Source organism: Brachyhypopomus gauderio, chromosome 10, assembly GCF_052324685.1.
Source record: "Brachyhypopomus gauderio isolate BG-103 chromosome 10, BGAUD_0.2, whole genome shotgun sequence".
NCBI classification, from domain to species: domain Eukaryota; kingdom Metazoa; phylum Chordata; class Actinopteri; order Gymnotiformes; family Hypopomidae; genus Brachyhypopomus; species Brachyhypopomus gauderio.
Genome location: NC_135220.1, coordinates 13,301,197 through 13,318,281, shown reverse-complemented (window position 1 = coordinate 13,318,281; position 17,085 = coordinate 13,301,197). Strand labels below are relative to the sequence as shown.

Genomic DNA, 17,085 nt, shown 5'->3' with positions numbered 1-17,085 from the left:
GGGGGGGGGGAGCACTTTCTTTTAAAGAGAATGTTTCTCTTTAATGATATTCAACCTCACAGCAGAAGTTGGAAAAATTTGTTATAATAAAATGTTCAGTATTTTACAAACAACCACTTTGCTGGTTGTCCTAGCTCGAGGTCTGGGTGTGTCCAAGAATGTGTTGTACAGGGAATGGTGAGGTTTCAGTGGATGTACCAGTTTGGTCTAGGGGCGGGGCACCACTGACGTGGCGAGTTTCGGTTGGTTAATATTCTCGCTTCGCGGGATCGCTCTGGCGCTGCAAAATGGTTAGACAAGACGGGTAGGTGCACTCTATACATAGCAGGCAGCAGGGCAGTTTGGACGCTGCCAAGCAGTGACGTTAAAGTCTTAAGTTATGAGTCAGCTACCAAAGTGCACCATGCTAGTGTAAATAAAATGCAGTGTGTAGATAAAGTGTGCGGGAAATCAAAGCTTCGATTTACAGTCAAAAACTTTGTATTGTGCATAGATCCAAGGGGAAATGTCCAGAAAATAACTCATGATAATGGAGTTGCATGCAAACTTATTATAAAGATGTCCAACACTTCTTCCCTTGTAACAGCAATAGGAACCCTTATTAACTTGCAGTACAACGTTAGCATGTTAATCTAAAAAGAATTTTAAAAAATCCCCAGCAAAAACGTATCGCCCATGGAAGTCTTTCCAGGTAACAGGTAGACCTAAATTTCTTGTCTTCACCTTTGTGGTCCTTATCAACAGCGAGTAAGTACTTCCAGAATGACTGGAAATATTTCCAGTTCACATTAAACTGACCAACAGTTTTAAATCACCAACATGTTCCAGTCAGCAAGTGGCTTTAAAAGGTTTTCAGCGAAGCAACACTGAAACCATCATTGGTCCCATCTTGATGAAACCTAATGAGTTTGGTAATCCAGCAGAACACTAACCAGTTAGCAACAAATACACTATACACAAATGTGTGGGTTATATGCTTTATTTAAAAACAATCCGACACTTAGTCGATAGATGTGGCTTGCTCCTGTGGAAGAGAAGACATCTTGTAAGAAAACGGTCAGCACTACACAAAAGCTCAACCACCACTAAAGATATTCAAGATTACAATAACGACAAACTACCACCACCATGCTTTCCATTTCAGTTTGATTTACAACTTTAGAAAGACGCCACCAGATGGGTAAATCTACCTCCTCTGGGTTGTAAAGTTCGTTGGAAAAGTTTTGGGGGTGGGCCTCAGGTTCCTCCATGTCCTTCATGAGCGTCTCCTTCTCGATGGGTTTCTCCCTTGCAGCCTTTTCTCTCCTGTAAACAAGCAACAGAGTAACCAGGAAGAACCATAATAGGAGTGGAGAGCAAGCAGGACAAACAGTACTCGACCAGCCAGACAGGAAGCAAGTGTCTATGGAAACCAAAAGGGGAGGGGCCCACAAAAACACGTGTCGAGCCCCCCAGTCCTGATGACTCACCTCTTCTTCAGGGCCACGCCGGCCGCGATCACGGCGCCAATGAGGAAGAGGACGGCGAGGATGACGGGGGTGCGGCTGGAGCTGCTGTACTGACAGTACGGCCCGCTGTAACCCTGGACACACTCGCAGGCCGGCACGCCGTCACGCTGCACGCAGCGTCCCTGGCCGCTGCAGAGCTCAGAGTCACAGGACGGGCCGGAGAAGGGGTGCACCATCTCACCGCCCTGAGGGACACCAAGCTTGGTCTTCATATATCCACCTGTGTGGAAGTATCAGGCGGGGCATCGAGTTATGAAAACTGGTTTATGCACTTAAACACAATGGAGACCATTGAACAAGCACTGAAACGTTAGGAGAAAGCGAAACGACGTTGCCAAGCAGCCGATTCGCTTTGCCCATTTTTAAATGAAACCCAACGCTCGGCACGGCCCGAGAACACTCACAGTCTCTTTCATCAGAACCATCCTGGCAGTCTGGCACCTGGTCGCAAAACATGCCGACCGACAGGCACGTGTGTCCGTCCCCGCAAAGCACACTGCCTGCAGGGCACCGTGGTCCCGACACACACTGGGTCTTGTTCACGTTGAGGTGGCCCTGGGCACAGCGACACGTGCGACCAGCAGGGTACGGCAGGCACAGGTGGCTGCAGCCGCCATTGCTCCCAGTACACTGGTTGGTTCCTGGTTCCAAGAAATAGCCAGACGTAGTCAGGTGTGGGTCGACAAGAATGTCCCGTTTGTGTTTACTTGTCCTCAGTCAAGAGAAAGAATAGCTCACCTTTAGCCTGGAGATAAAAAGCTGTATGCAAAGCATGCACCAAGTTGCAGAACTAGTCTGACAACTGCAGCTGTGCACAGAAGTGTAGGTGAGAACGAGAGGGGAAACTAGGAGAAACCCAAAATGTGGCTTTGTTTTTTTTTCTTAAGCGTGTTCTGCATACCAAGTACCGTCTCGCCACGTATCGGATCACCTACTCTCTTTTCAAGCCTTTCACACAGAGTAGGACAGATGGAGGAAAGAAAGAAAAAGAAACTCCAAAAAGGCACAGAAACTAGAGTGAGTGTTGAAGCACGGGGGCTCCATGACATCACCTTCCTGGCTGCGTGTGCTGTAAGCCTTCAGCGCCACAATGTTGGTCTGCACCTCAAACCACATCTGTTTAGGCTGTACGCCATCACTGTACCAAACCTTGGTTGTGCCTGCAAGATTAATCAAAAGTGAACGAATGTGATTAACAGGCCACTTGCACATTTGTTTTACTACAGTGGAATTAAGACTAGTCATGATCCAAGTGTTGAAATAACATTAACCCTAGCTTAAGTTTTTTAAATCTGAGTGCTATTAAAGTGGCAGCAGTAATTTTAAAAGCAAAAAGGTACTGCAATGCCACCTACTGGTTGGTTAAAATAACTGCATTTTATTAACAGGCGCTTTAATAATTACCATTATAGAGGGTGACCCAGAAGAAGATATTGTCATTTTGTGCAAAAGACACAATTAAGGGAGATCCAGTTTTATACTCTCTGTAGGTGGAACCGTCAATGTTCACAGATCCAATCACTTCAGTGGCTGGAGAAACAGAGGCCAGTGTATAAAACGTGGTCACAGTAGCTGTTAGCACATCATTGTAAAATTGTCATGCATTCGGTGAAGTGCTTCATTACCAAAATGAAGCCCATTCTTCCTTAAGGACCACAACTACACAACCCCAACCGACACCGTGCACGGCACTCGAGATGCATTACTGCTACCAAACCAAGAGCGAAGACGAAACCTCACCAACGTCCGCCCAGTAAAGTGTGGAGCCGTGATTGGAGAAGGTGAGGAACATTGGCAGCTGGACTCCTTCCCACAGCACCGTGCGGCTCTGCCCGTCCATGGAGGCGCAGTCCAGCCGTGGTACCGGCCCGTCCCTTCCCGGCCCGGCGGCGGTGAAACACATCCTGCCCGTGGGCGGGTGCAGGGCGATGGAGGTGGGTTCCTGCAGCTCCCCCTGCAGCACCACGGCCGTGTACCTCCAGCCGGCCGAGGTGACGTGGATCCACGGCTGCTTGGCGCCCCTCCAGTACAAGTTGCGGGTGATCCAGTCCACAGCCAGGGCGCTCACCACGTCTCCGGCCAGCTGCAACGGGCCGCCCTCGGCAGCGAGGGCCGCGTCGGAGAGCCCGAACCGCACAACGGACGCCTGGCCGGCGTCGGCCAGGTACAGTGCGCGGTCCGCGAGGACGAGGTCGAGGCCCGTAGCTTCGTTGATCCCGGGAAGGGCCAGGGCGCGGTGGCTGGGCCAGCGCTTCAGTCCAACCTCTGCACGCAGGTTGTTGGTGAAGATCTACAGAGCGAGTGACCGCAAGAGCTTTACGACACGCAGCCGGGCTGAAACCATGCTAGACGGACCATTTAAAAACCATCTGAAATGATGACGTCTGAATAGGCAGCCATGATGGTGGTACCTGGGTGAGCATTGTGGGCGACAGCAGGAGCAGGAAGGAGGAGGCGGAGTCTTCAGGTGGACTACAGGTGAATCTGTCTGCAGACAGGAGCTGTCCTACTGGGCATCGACACACTGCCCCGGGCGCTGGCGTCAGCAAGCACATGTGGGAACATCCAAGACTCTCACAGGGGCTAAACACTTTAGGTTGCATAAGTGAGTGGGCAACCTGAATAAAGACAGAAGGGTCCAGTAAATCAGAGAGCATGTCTGTTACAGCAATGTGCATCGTGTTCCAAACCCCTCCTTTTTCTGCAGAATGGTTTCATGCAGCTGTGGAGAAGCTCAGAATCAGAAAGCCCCTCCCCCATGAGAAAACATAATAGCCAATCTCAGCCAATAAACAAATGAGGGGAAGACCAACTTTCTAAACTTGAACTATCCACTGTTAATACAACAGCTCTACAAAAAGTCTTACTTTGAGTCCAAATGGCTGACCAGGTCTTTTCAGGATAACCCTGGTGTTCTTGCCAGTGACTTTGTGAGCGGCATAAATGGCTCTTCTCTGGGTGTCGGACCAGTAAACCATGTCATTGAACACGGCTACCGAGAAAGGACTTGATGTCTCAGTCAACTGCAACAACTTCACAAAGTAAAAAGAATAAATGGGTGAGTTCACAAACAAAAGGAGGATGGCCGGCTTTTTCCACGCAAAGATCCCCTAATGCATTGTAGATTCAAAACCTCGTTACTTCGTTAAAACCCACTTCTATTTAAACGAGTTAAAACTCCGATTACCTTGAGGTCCTTCCCATCCAACGTGGCAGAACCGATGCATTTGAGCTTCTCGTCGGTCCAGTAGACCCGGTCCGTTAGAGCGTCCACAGCCAAGGCCACAGGCCAGCTCAGACCGCGGCTGAGAACCACCGTCCTGACCGAGCCGTCCATGCCAGCTCGGCCGATCCGCGCCTCGCTGCCCATCTCTGACCACAGCATGAGCCTGGACGGACATACAACAAAAACACCACCAAGGTTCAGAGAATCAGGTACAAGGTGTTCTTGCAGATCCTTTAATTGTATGCTTTCGCAAAAGGCATGACTGAATACACCAGTTTGTGGCATGAGAACATGAAAAGGATCCTTACTCAAATGTTGTGAACCCAGAAGTGGGGAATGAGAGCAAAATTTTAGTCATTAATTTTAGTTTAACATTGATGGTGCCAGCATGTCACAAGCCAAATGAGTCAAGCAAAAGAACAAGCTATGGACACTATAGGGAAGAAACATGACAACCAGTCAGTGCCCTGTTCTCAACCATTACACAGCCGCGCTAGTGCCTGCGCTAGTGCCTGCGCGGTCCTCACCCTTTCTGAGGGAGGAGGGATAAACAGCGGGGCTGCTCCAGGTCTTCATCCAGAATCACAACGTAGTCCTCAGGCTTGACGAGACTGGTGCCGAGCCTCACAGCTAGAATCTGCCCAGCAACACCATCCACCCAGTACAGATTCCTCCCAACCCAGTCAACAGCTATTGAGTCGGACTTCACTCCTGTGGCAGGAAGTAATTGAGAAATGCTTAGACTAAAAATAAATAAATAAAGCATTATATTGTGCAACAGAGTAAATGAAATCCACTGCAATAAATGCATCAATTCCACAAGTGATGTGGACAAACAACTGCATCCACCACATCAGATTCACTTCTGACCTTCTTGAAGTAAAGAATCAAGCTTCCCCAAGTCCCCCTCCAGCACCTGACCTTTAACGAGTGCCTTGATGACGTCTGTCTGTCCGTGAAAGGTGCATTTGATGCTCTCCTCCTCCAGGCTGACCCAGAACAGCCTCTCCCCCACCTGGTCACAGTCCAGAGAGAAGATGGGCTTCTGGCCCACAGGGTGTAGCACGTGGAGGTCACCACTTCGCAAGCCCTTGAACAGCAGCTCGTACTGAACAGAAGCCAGAAGACCAGGCTCCTCTGCATGAGGCATAAAGAAACACAGTTGGAGTGAAACGCCTTGATTAGGTTGTTCTAGTCAAAACGCACAGGACAAGCATGGAACAGGCGACTGACACATTCACACATACAGAATCATTCAGAGTGCAAGGAGAGTTCAGAAGGTTCACGGAGACACCGTCCCAACTCGTGTAGATCCATTGCTCCTACCTGCAGTCTTGCAGCTCCTGCTGTCTGGCTCCAGTATATAACCCGGATGGCACCGACACACGTAAGAGCCCTGCGTGTTGACACATTTATGACCGCAGGGAGGTCTTCTCTCGCACTCATCTACATCCACACACAGAAAACCATCCGCCTGGAGCTCAAAGCCTTCCTGACAACCACACCTCTGAAGAGTTTAAAAAGAGAAAATTATTTGTGCACATGCACACCAGGTATTCATAAATAAACACAGTTTGCAAATAGAGGAACAACCAGGCTGGCTCTAGAGGGGGACTGACCGCTCCCTGGGGAGTGTTCACACAATAGTGGCCACACAGAGGGTGACCAGGGCTGGAGCAGTTATTGACTAGACAACCAGGACCCTCGTCTGAGCCGTCCTGACAGTTCGAGACGCCGTCGCACATGAGCTCCGCCTCCACACACTCCCCGCTGTCGCACTGAAACAGGTGTGTGGGGCATTCTCCCCGCTCGGCTGGACCTACGACACCAAACGCTGGTTACTCACCGTATGCATACCACAGGTGTACAGTACAGCGAGTACTGGGAGATGAAGTTATACTCACAACCAGCTTCATCACTCTGGTCTTTACAGTCATTTGAACCATCACACCTCCATGATGCAGGAATGCACTGATTTTTAGATGCACATGCCCATTGGAACTGCCCACATGGCACGGGAGGAGTTTTGCAGTTCTAAAATGATAATTGGCCAAGTGAATTAAAACCCCGATTGGACCATCTTACAGCTGGCTATGCACTCGGCCTACGTTAAAAGCCTTTTCATGATAAACGCCCGACCTGTTCATCAGAGCCGTCGCTGCAGTCCTGGTCTCCATCACAGAGCCACTCTGGTAGCAGACACTCGTGGCTGTGTGGACAGCGCTCCTCTAGAGGGCAGTGTGGAGGCTTAGGGCAGTCCTTCTCATCAGAGTGATCCTGGCAGTCACGGTGGCCGTCGCAGTGGAGAACCGGTGACACGCACTGGCCGCTAGCGCACTGGAACTGCTCAACTGGACACTGGTCTGGTGCTGACGAGACCAAAACACCAAGGATCTTGGTTATCTGTGGTTACCCCCAAGATACTCCCCTTCCCCACATGCAGCTGTGAAATTTGTAATGCAAGTAATTTTCTGCAGCAACAGTGGAGCACTATGGGAACACTAACCACAACCGTTCTCATCAGTGCCATCTACACAGTCTCTCTCTCCATCACACAGGAAGGTGTCTGGGATGCAGCGGGTCTTGTTGTCACAGCGATGGGTACAGCCCTTTGTACGTGCAACACAGTCCATCTCATCAGAGCGATCCTGGCACTGTGGAGTCCCATCACACACCTGCTTCAGGTCTATACACATCCTCCCATGAGCACACTGGAACTGGTCTGAGAAACAAATCAAAATACAAAATGATAAATGCATATGAATTTAATTTTAAGTATCTACACAAAAATAGATTAAATGTCCACTGACAAGATTCCCATTCCTCACCAGAACATTTCATCTACATTTGCACTTGCCCCATTTGTCATTTAATGGACAATTGTGCACTACTTGGAAAGGAGTTCTACAGAAAACCAGAAGGAGTCTATGCATCTTCAGACGGATTGCCGTATGGAACCTCTACCTTTTTTACATTTGCGTTCACAGTCCTTCTCGTCCGATCCATCCTTGCAGTCCTTCTCTCCATCACACACGTGACTATAGAGGACACACTCACTTCCATCCCTGCACGCTTTAAAGCCCAGAGGGCACCTCAGGGACGAAGTTGTTTTACCACTGTTGTCTGTGAAACATACAGAAACGGTCAGTACAGGTCCATTAACAGACATTGTGTAATGAGTGTAAATACATACAGCAGTCCTTCTCATCTGAACCATCCCTACAGTCCGTTTGTCCGTCACAGAATTGCAGGCTGGTGAGACACACTGAGCCCTCATCACAGTGCAGAGGACATGTAGGACACTGCAGCTCATCTGAACCATCAGGGCATTCGGGGCGGCCATCACACACCAGGGCTCGCTCTATACATTTCATCCTGTTCTTACACAGGAAGTGGCCTACACAAGGAGACAGCAGTCGCTTACAAATACTTGTGATAGAAGATTTAGTGGAAGCCACACGTACCATAAATCACACCTTACCTGGATCTGAGCATTCGTGTAAACAAGAGAGCTCATCAAATCCATTAGGACAGTCCATCTTCCCATCACACAGCTGAGACTGACTGATGCACACAGACGTGCCTTCACACTTTACAGAGGGACTTGTACAGATGGTCTTTGAGCGCCCAGCTGAAGGACCTACAGTGGGAGGACCTTAAAAAGAAATTGAAAGTACACACATGAACATTATTTGATTTGTTTAGCAAAACAAATCAAGAACCAATCATCCATATACAGAATAACTACAATGAAGCATTGTCATCAAGTAGGTGACCAGCTTTCTAGTAAGTAATTAAGGTTGAGGACACAGCAATGTAAAAAGTGGGGACTGGAGCAAATGGGGACTAGGACATCGTTTCACAGCTGTGACTTGCACCAAGAACACGATATGGAAAGTACCCAGGGAACCACCATCTGCTCAGAGGAGATGCGTAGCTATTTGGACTTCCATTCATGATCACAAAAAGCTGTCAAGTATGGTTTCCATTCCAAAGCCAATTAGTGAGCTCTATACAGAGGTGGGTAGGAACGCACTACATTTACTCAAGTAGCTTTTTGGGAAAAAAAATGTACTTGAGTAGTTTTAATATGAAGACTTCTACTTTTACTTGAGTAAATGTGTGGTGAGAAAAACGAGACTTGGTACCGCGTGGTGCAAATCCGATTGTAACCGTTACATTAGTTTTGTAAATAATTTGTCTTTTCAGTGAGAAGACTGACCAACGTCTCGTCACCAGAGTATTTGTGACCAATCAAATGAAGCCAGTCAGTCATGTGATCGCATATGCAAACTTTCTCCACCGGTAGCAAGAAAGTGACAGAAACCTACCGAGCATCCCTGACCTCACGTACAGCCAATGTTTACATTAACGTGTAAAACAGTTATATAATGCACCATCAGTTGTCTGCCAAAACGTGTGGACATTTCAGCCTACAAGAACTCGGTCAAATTTGAGGAAACGTTGCGATAAGTTTGCCGTATATATAATTGACTTTATTTGTGTAATGTTATATCCGTTACAACTGGAAGCATATATTTTGTATGATGTAATTATTAAATGTAACAGAGCTTGAACTGGTTTTCAGTATTGCACTAGCAATATATGATGATTAAGTTGAACCAAGTTGGCGCTAAGCGTATTGGCTGACATTCTCCTCAGTTAGGGCCTTTGTGGAACACATTGAAGATACACAGACCCAATAATTAGGAACAAAAATACATACTTAATATTTATACGTTTATTTATTTCTAATACATTTTTCATTATCATTAAAAGTCATTGTTTCCAGTAACTCCATGTAATTTATTGACACTACTTGTGTAGCTTATCAAATAACTTTACTTTTACTCAAGTCAATTATTGGATGCATACTTTTGAGTGAAATTTGGTTCAAGTAACAGTAGCCTACTTTTACTTGAGTAAAATTGTTGAATACTCTACCCACCTCTGGCTCTATAAAACTGCTTTGTGCGTTACCTCTGATCTCTGAAGCCTCCAATATTTTCTCCATTGCCAACAGTGAGAATCCTCGAGGCACAACCAGAGGACATTTTCAATACCAGTTATGAACGGTTTCACACTGCTTAAAGGAGCTGTAGTGTCCAATTCATGCATTCATATCTTGATACACAGGACACAAATGTATCCTCATGTATCCCAAATCAAACTCACTGACCCTGCACTTTTGCAGCCATCAGGTTACATCTGTGCCAGTCTAAGGGTCAAACAGAGCTCAGGCAGCACAGAGCCCTGTGCAAACCGCTAAATAAACTGGAGTGCATGAACACAGATGATGAAGTTGATCCTTGTCCACATACCCAGAGTTTAATAACCATGCAGTTGAGAAAATGGAAAGCTTGAGTGCAAACAAGATTTCTTGAGCAGATGTTTCTACTTGAACTGCATTACAGCACAGAAAGACTAGAGCTGTGGTGAAGGCCCAATTTTGCGGTACAGTCATTAGGTGTTTATGGTTTGTCCACCCATGTCCATTACAGCAGCACTCACCACAGTCTGCTTCATCAGTGCCGTCTACGCAGTCTCTCTCTCCATCACACAGGAAGGTGTCTGGGATGCAGCGGGTCTTGTTGTCACAGCGATGGGTACAGCTCTTGGTGCGTGTGAAGCAGTCCATTTCATCAGAGCGATCCTGGCACTGTGGAGTCCCATCACACACCTGCTTCCGGTCTATACACATCCTCCCATGAGCACAGTGGAACTGGCCTGAGAAAAAAAAATGCAAACATTTTTGCCACAAAATCATAGCATTTACAAATCAAAGACCCACAGAATGTCTAGACCAGGGGTGGCCAACCCGGCACGCACACTACGAGCTCTTATGTACGCACCTGTTGTTTTCTAGGTCAAAAGTGGATAAACTTAACAATCGTTACAATGTCACTGACCTGCGCTCACCTTTAGGAAGAGAACAGACAGCGGCAGTAGTTTTTAAACCTCCCTCAGTCGTGTGCGATGCCTTTGTGCTTCGAGTCTCGTTGGTGAGACGCGGTCACGTTTTGGAATAAACCACATATGAGGTGCAGCAATCACAATAGCACAGATACTTCATGCTGCTAGTCTCATGTTTCCCACTAAGCTGGTTTACAAGCCTAGCAAGCCGCTAAATCAAACCATCACAAAAATGTAACAGTCTGTTGTCCTCAGAGCTGATGACAGATGGGACAGATGAGCGCGGGCCGGCTGGGGACTCTGACCTCTCCCCAACCGTACCTGGGCACATCATGGTTCGAGTGCGCCCTAGTGCGAATGCGCCCCGAGAGCTGCGGGTTGGCCACTCCTCCTGGTCTAGACTCATCACCACTCTACACCGTTTTCTGAACAATCCCAGTAGTGTCTGAATATGGCATCATTCCTGACATCGTATTAATTAAAAAGAGCCAAATGTTTGAGAGGTTAAGAATTTGACCTGGTTCACATTGGTTCTGACACTCCTCTTCATCAGATCCGTCCTTGCAGTCGACCTCTCCGTCGCACACGTGGCTGTGCAGGACACAGTCGCTGCCGTCCTTACACGGTTTGGAGCCAAAGCGACACTTCAGGGGAGCTGGACTTGTGGTCTCTGCATCCGCAGTGGGGCAGGATACCTCATCAGAACCATCAGAGCAGTGAGGGCGTCCATCACACACCAGATTCCTCTCAACACACTTCCTCCTGTCCTTACACAGGAAGTCTCCTAGATTTAGTAATTAAAGTGGAAATGGAGAAGGAAGGATCCTTATTATAGCCCATTTGGTCCAATGCAATCAAATCAACTGAAACTTTAGTAGTAAATCGAGTAGCCACCACCACAGACTACCTCTTCTTGGACATCTTTTCATGCAAGACTCCTCATCAAAACCATCCGGACAGTCACGCTTTCCATCACATATCTGGTCGCCAGCGATGCACAAATTTCCCCCTCGACACAACACAGAGGGGCTTTTGCACACTGCTGTAGGGTAGCCTAGGGCAGAAGATCAACAGAGGGGTAACAAAGGCTTCACTTCTTCAGGCAGGAGTCATTCTTCATTTCTGGAGGCCCCCTTGTTCAACATTCCTGATTTAGCTCATTATTGAGGTTTTCTTCAAGCTGCAGTCACTCTACGCCTAGAACTCTATGCCTGATTTAACTAAACCAGTCCGACCATTTCACTAGAAAACCTGCCGTGTGAGGGGAAGGTATTTACCACAGTCTGCTTCATCTGTGCCGTCTACACAGTCCGTCTCTCCATCACACAGGAAGGTGTCTGGGATGCAGCGGGTCTTGTTATCGCAGCGATGGGTACAGCTCTTTGTGCGTGTGACGCAGTCCATCTCATCAGAGCGATCCTGGCACTGTGGTTTACCGTCACACACAAGCTCAGCACCAATGCATTTCTGTCCATGAGCACATTGAAACTGCCCTAAAACAGGAACGAAGGGGAAGGATGTGTATTAGAGTTGGGCCCAACTGCCATAGAGATCATTTTATTTAATTTAATTTAGCATTTTCTGACCGGCTTTGCAGTTACTGTCGCATCCCTCTTCGTCAGATCCGTCCTTGCAGTCGACCTCTCCGTCACACACGTGGCTGTGCAGGACACAGTCGCTGCCGTCCTTACACGGTTTGGAGCCAAAGCGACACTTCAGGGGAGCTGGACTTGTGGTCTCTGCAGCCGCAGTGGGGCAGGATACCTCATCAGAACCATCAGAGCAGTGAGGGCGTCCATCACACACCAGATTCCTCTCAACGCACTTCCTCCTGTCCTTACACAGGAAGTCACCTAGAAGAGAACCGATTAAGAACTTCCTGGGCTGACCGTGCCTTACTTCGACTCATTCTGAACGCAGAGACAGAAGGAAACGTGTTACCGCTGTAAGGGCAGCTCTGTATACAAGGCTTCTCATCAGACCAGTCCGCACAGTCCTTCTTTCCGTCACAGAGCTGTCTCGGAGAGATGCACTGGGACGTCGCCAGGCAGGGAACATACGGGCTTTTGCAATGGGAATGCGGTGCAGGATTGCCTAGAGACATTGATGGTTGGATTGGCAAACCAAGCTCAAAAAAAAAAACCCCACACGGGTCAAAGGTCACAGGTGGCGGAACGGGCTCACCACAGTCCGTTTCGTCAGCTCCGTCCCAGCAGTCGTTCTTGCCGTCGCAGATGAAGACCTCGGGAATGCAGCGGCTGTTCTGATCACACCGCAGGGTGCAGCTACGCGAAGGGGTCCAGCAGTTCGCCTCATCTGAGCGGTCCGGACACTGCGCGGTGCCATCACACACCTGCTTCGCCTCTAGACACTTTTTGCCCAAAACACACTGGAATTGGCCTGGGGGGAGGGGGGGGGGGGGTATGGCAGCGAGACATGACACATGTACCTGTGGATCATCTCAAAATTTGCCATTATTCAAACGAGCTCGGACAATGTTTTATGCACATGATTACCTTAGCACATATGAGCAGTACAAGAATTGCCAATCAACAAACTGTAGATTTTAGGAAGTACATTTCCTGAACAAAATGAAGGCTGAGAATTATCTGAAGCTAAGCAAGTCTGAGGTGATACGAGCTGCTTTTCTAGCTCAAGTTAGACAGCACACTAACCTACACCTTCACCCTGGCCCAGGTTCATGGTGTTTTGGATCCCACACACTTTTGGACATCACATTAAAAATCTTGCCAGGACAGTCTTCATCTCAACATTTCTAGATTCTGCCCACTCACTAACAGATCAGATGCGTCTCACCACAAGACTGGATCACTGCAACACTGCCCTCTAGGGGCTGCCTGCCTCCCTGCTTAAAGTTGAAGCACGGGCAGAACTTTGCTTCTCAGAACCAGAGTGTGGGAGATGTGGATTCCCACAGTCTTGTGTGAGCAAGAACCCTCAAACATCTACACTGGTTTCCTGTTCAGCTGTGTACACAGTGCCTCAGGTTTTAAGGTCTTGCATGGTCAGGTTCCTTCTCTTTCTGCCCTTCAGTCTTACACTTCCACATGTACTCTGGTCTCCCAATTCCCGTCACCCAACTCCTAGACTCTGCTACATGGGTGATTGAGTTTAAGATGTGTTGCACTGCACCTCCATCCTTCCTCACCTACGTCTCCACACACAGGAAGTTCTTAAATGTAATTTCTTCATATTTAGACTTAGACTTGTGTTTTGCAACTTTCAAACATCTCTGATCTGTATATAGTCTCAAGTCAATACCAGGATAACCTTGGGGTCAGGAGATGGAAAATAATGTAGATTACCTTGAAAGCTCCATATGTTGACTGTCCCCCATTATCACTTCCATGTCTTATCGCCAGTACCGTTGAGATTTTAAGAAAATATAAGCTTCCGTCTTAGAATGACATCTACACTTTTTGTTTTACTAAAATCGCATGTGAAATCTATTTAAATATCAAACAAAAAGGTATAGTTTTGCATGCTCAAAACCATACAAAACACATCACTAATTTTCCTTCCACGATGGTTTTGTCCGTGTAAAACCTTAACGTGGCGGCAGATACTGGGGGACCAATATCTTTGAAATACTAGGGTTAAAGTAAACAAAAATATAATTACGGGAAGTTCATTGTCAAATGAGTCTTGGATATTAACGCATAACGCATTTTACGCATCACTCCTGCAATACAATAATCGTGACGAGTAAAATGCTTAAATTTACAGTTAACTAACTATCGATGCTTTACAAGTGGCCTCGTTTGTTTCTATTTAACGCTTCTCAGATTTCCCGCTTGCAATAAGTGTGAAACGTCACGAGAAAAGGGACTGCATCCCAAATCACCAAAGCAAATGTAAGGAATATTGACGAAATAAACACAAAGTATTTGTTTCTACAACTCACACAGCGCCTGGATAACAGACAGACATCGTTCACGGGTTATTTTCTTCCTTCTTGAAAAGCAGCCACAAAAAGCTCAGCAACATGAAGCATGCCACGCCTACACAAACCTGAGCAGTTCCAGGAGCCCTGGGGCTCCCCAAACCTGCATTTCATCTGACCTCAGAGGGGAAGCATTACAAGGTAATCTAACCTGGATTGCACTGAAGGTCACATCCCTCTTCGTCAGATCCGTCCTTGCAGTCGACCTCTCCGTCGCACACGTGGCTGTGCAGGACACAGTCGCTGCCGTCCTTACATGGTCTGGAGCCCAAGCGACACTTCAGGGGAGCTGGACTTGTGATCTCTGCAGCATCAGTGGGGCAGTCGACCTCATCAGAACCGTCAGAGCAGTGAGGGCGTCCATCACACACCAGATTCCTCTCAACACACTGCCTCCTGTCCTTACACAGGAAGTCACCTAAATGCCATAAAAACCACAAGTGAATATCCGGTTTTGCCTGAAACATTTGATTTTAAAAAGCAAATAGACTCATTTTCCAAATCGTATTACCAGTGTTTTCACATGAATGTTTGCAGAAAAGTTCATCTGATCCATCAGGGCAGTCTGGCTTCCCATTACAGCGCAGATCTGGAGAAATGCACAGCGTGGTGCCTGCACAGGACACAGAGGGACTCTGGCAGTCTGCAGTCGGAGGCAGGCGGGTGGGCAGCTCACCTCTGGAAGACGCTTTACCCTCCACCACAGCTCCTTTATCTTTAGCTGTGAAGTCAATGGCACATGCACTCATCTGACTTGCACATTTGAATAGGACCGTATGTGCAGTCCTTGAGAATTAAGTCATGCTGTACCTTCAAGCAAACACCACTACTCACCACAGTCTGCTTCATCAGTGCCGTCTACGCAGTCTCTCTCTCCATCACACAGGAAGGTGTCTGGGATGCAGCGGGTCTTGTTGTCGCAGCGATGGGTACAGCTCTTGGTGCGTGTGAAGCAGTCCATCTCATCAGAGCGATCCTGGCACTGTGGAGTCCCATCACATACCTGCTTCCGGTCTATACACATCTTCCCATGAGCACACTGGAACTGTCCTGGTAGGGCAAATGATGCAGTTTTACATGCGAAGCTTGCTTGTGATGTACATTCGATCATTAATGTTAATTTAAATTTATAAAATTAATCAGATAATTATACCCTTTCCTAGAATATTTAGAATTGGCCATTCAAAGTCTGGCACAAACAGTTCATGTATATGGCACATTAAAAAGTCTAAGGTACTGAAATGGATTTTTAAAGACCTTCCAAAAAAATATTAGACAAATCACCACTAAATTGTAATCGGCTACAAATGTTTAAAAACAACCATACAACAAATGGTGGAAAGAAACAATGGTCAAGAGTAAATTGAACAGGACTAGATATTTAAATATACAAGTTACAAGAAACAAGTAACTGCTAATCCACCTAAAACACCTACAACAACTTGGTTAAACAAAATGGTGAACAAAAACACTGCACTCGTGGGCCTCGATGCCCATGATTGCCTACGTATTTGGCAACACCTCTTGAGAGAAGGGCAGATCGGTGGAGAGTGAGGCCGAGATTAACGTGTGCTCTTTGCCGCCACTAGATCAGTATACATAATCGCAGTAGCAGAGTTACAATGCTTTTGTGACCTGTATAAATGGAGCAATTGTAGCCACATAATGTCTAGTATGTTCGTTATTTCACAATAAACGAGCCCCTTTGGAGTGTGAATGTGTCCGAGCTTCCTGCATCGCGGCTACCCTGAAGCACCTATTCTCTCTGCGTTCGAAGTGTTGGACTTGAGCTAAATGACCCTATAGTGCCAATTAAGATTTAAAATCTCTATACTTTACAGGCGATGGTGACATTTTTAATAGTTGCGGTGAGGAAAATGCATTCATGCATACTTTTTGCAGTCAAATTGTTTTGGCAAAGCCAAGTATTAAATTTGTTGCTATTTTAAGAGCCTTCATTTTTCCAAAATTGATTTTATCAACTTAATACTTTAAGACCCCATGGACACCGTTCTCACAAGCTAGGTTCTTAAAGAATAACTAATGATTAAATCACAAAGTACACTGACCACTAGCAATTCAATGCACAATAGTACCAGAAACAATTACACATGTTTGTTAACAGCTTTTCCACCCCCCTGACTTACCGAAGTAGCAGAGTTTGCAACTTTTCATTTGGACCGTTTCACATGTCTTATTTCTTAACCCTCTCCATGGCTGAGGGACAATCTTAATCTCTGGGCACAATTTTAAAACGTGCCCTTGCATTATCTTCAACTTGGCCACTCAACATGAGGCATCTGCGACCTTGACCAAGCTGCACCCAGAGCTCGACAATCGGCTAAAGAAAACAATCAGTGGACCAGATTGGGGGGGTGGGGGGGCTCTTTACTAGAACATCTGCACTTACTGACCCTTGTGTTTACATTCTGCTGGCTGAAGTCTGTTGATTACGAAGTGCCCTCCCATTTGCA

General features: G+C 47.1%; 1 protein-coding gene across 3 annotated transcripts in view; it reads right to left on the bottom strand.

Moving 5' to 3' along the window:
• Window positions 1-963: 963 nt before the first annotated feature.
• Window positions 964-17,085, bottom strand: part of lrp13b (low-density lipoprotein receptor related-protein 13 b) — a 31,946-nt gene continuing 15,824 nt past the window's right edge. For all 3 annotated transcript variants that reach the window (XM_077019611.1, XM_077019612.1, XM_077019613.1), the window contains 30 exons: window positions 15,446-15,661; window positions 15,123-15,332; window positions 14,763-15,029; window positions 12,832-13,047; window positions 12,589-12,741; window positions 12,234-12,500; window positions 11,925-12,140; window positions 11,555-11,701; window positions 11,165-11,431; window positions 10,246-10,461; window positions 8,216-8,389; window positions 7,928-8,131; window positions 7,699-7,857; window positions 7,241-7,456; window positions 6,874-7,103; window positions 6,639-6,768; window positions 6,354-6,553; window positions 6,061-6,241; window positions 5,656-5,871; window positions 5,262-5,445; window positions 4,696-4,897; window positions 4,376-4,540; window positions 3,920-4,126; window positions 3,249-3,798; window positions 2,913-3,038; window positions 2,561-2,668; window positions 1,913-2,149; window positions 1,470-1,728; window positions 1,191-1,305; window positions 964-1,024 (listed from right to left, as the gene is read on the bottom strand). In XM_077019611.1, coding sequence (XP_076875726.1) covers window positions 1,001-1,024; window positions 1,191-1,305; window positions 1,470-1,728; window positions 1,913-2,149; window positions 2,561-2,668; window positions 2,913-3,038; window positions 3,249-3,798; window positions 3,920-4,126; window positions 4,376-4,540; window positions 4,696-4,897; window positions 5,262-5,445; window positions 5,656-5,871; window positions 6,061-6,241; window positions 6,354-6,553; window positions 6,639-6,768; window positions 6,874-7,103; window positions 7,241-7,456; window positions 7,699-7,857; window positions 7,928-8,131; window positions 8,216-8,389; window positions 10,246-10,461; window positions 11,165-11,431; window positions 11,555-11,701; window positions 11,925-12,140; window positions 12,234-12,500; window positions 12,589-12,741; window positions 12,832-13,047; window positions 14,763-15,029; window positions 15,123-15,332; window positions 15,446-15,661 — 6,062 coding nt within the window. In that variant the 3' untranslated portion in view covers window positions 964-1,000. The remainder of the gene's footprint in view (window positions 1,025-1,190; window positions 1,306-1,469; window positions 1,729-1,912; window positions 2,150-2,560; window positions 2,669-2,912; window positions 3,039-3,248; window positions 3,799-3,919; window positions 4,127-4,375; window positions 4,541-4,695; window positions 4,898-5,261; window positions 5,446-5,655; window positions 5,872-6,060; window positions 6,242-6,353; window positions 6,554-6,638; window positions 6,769-6,873; window positions 7,104-7,240; window positions 7,457-7,698; window positions 7,858-7,927; window positions 8,132-8,215; window positions 8,390-10,245; window positions 10,462-11,164; window positions 11,432-11,554; window positions 11,702-11,924; window positions 12,141-12,233; window positions 12,501-12,588; window positions 12,742-12,831; window positions 13,048-14,762; window positions 15,030-15,122; window positions 15,333-15,445; window positions 15,662-17,085) is intronic.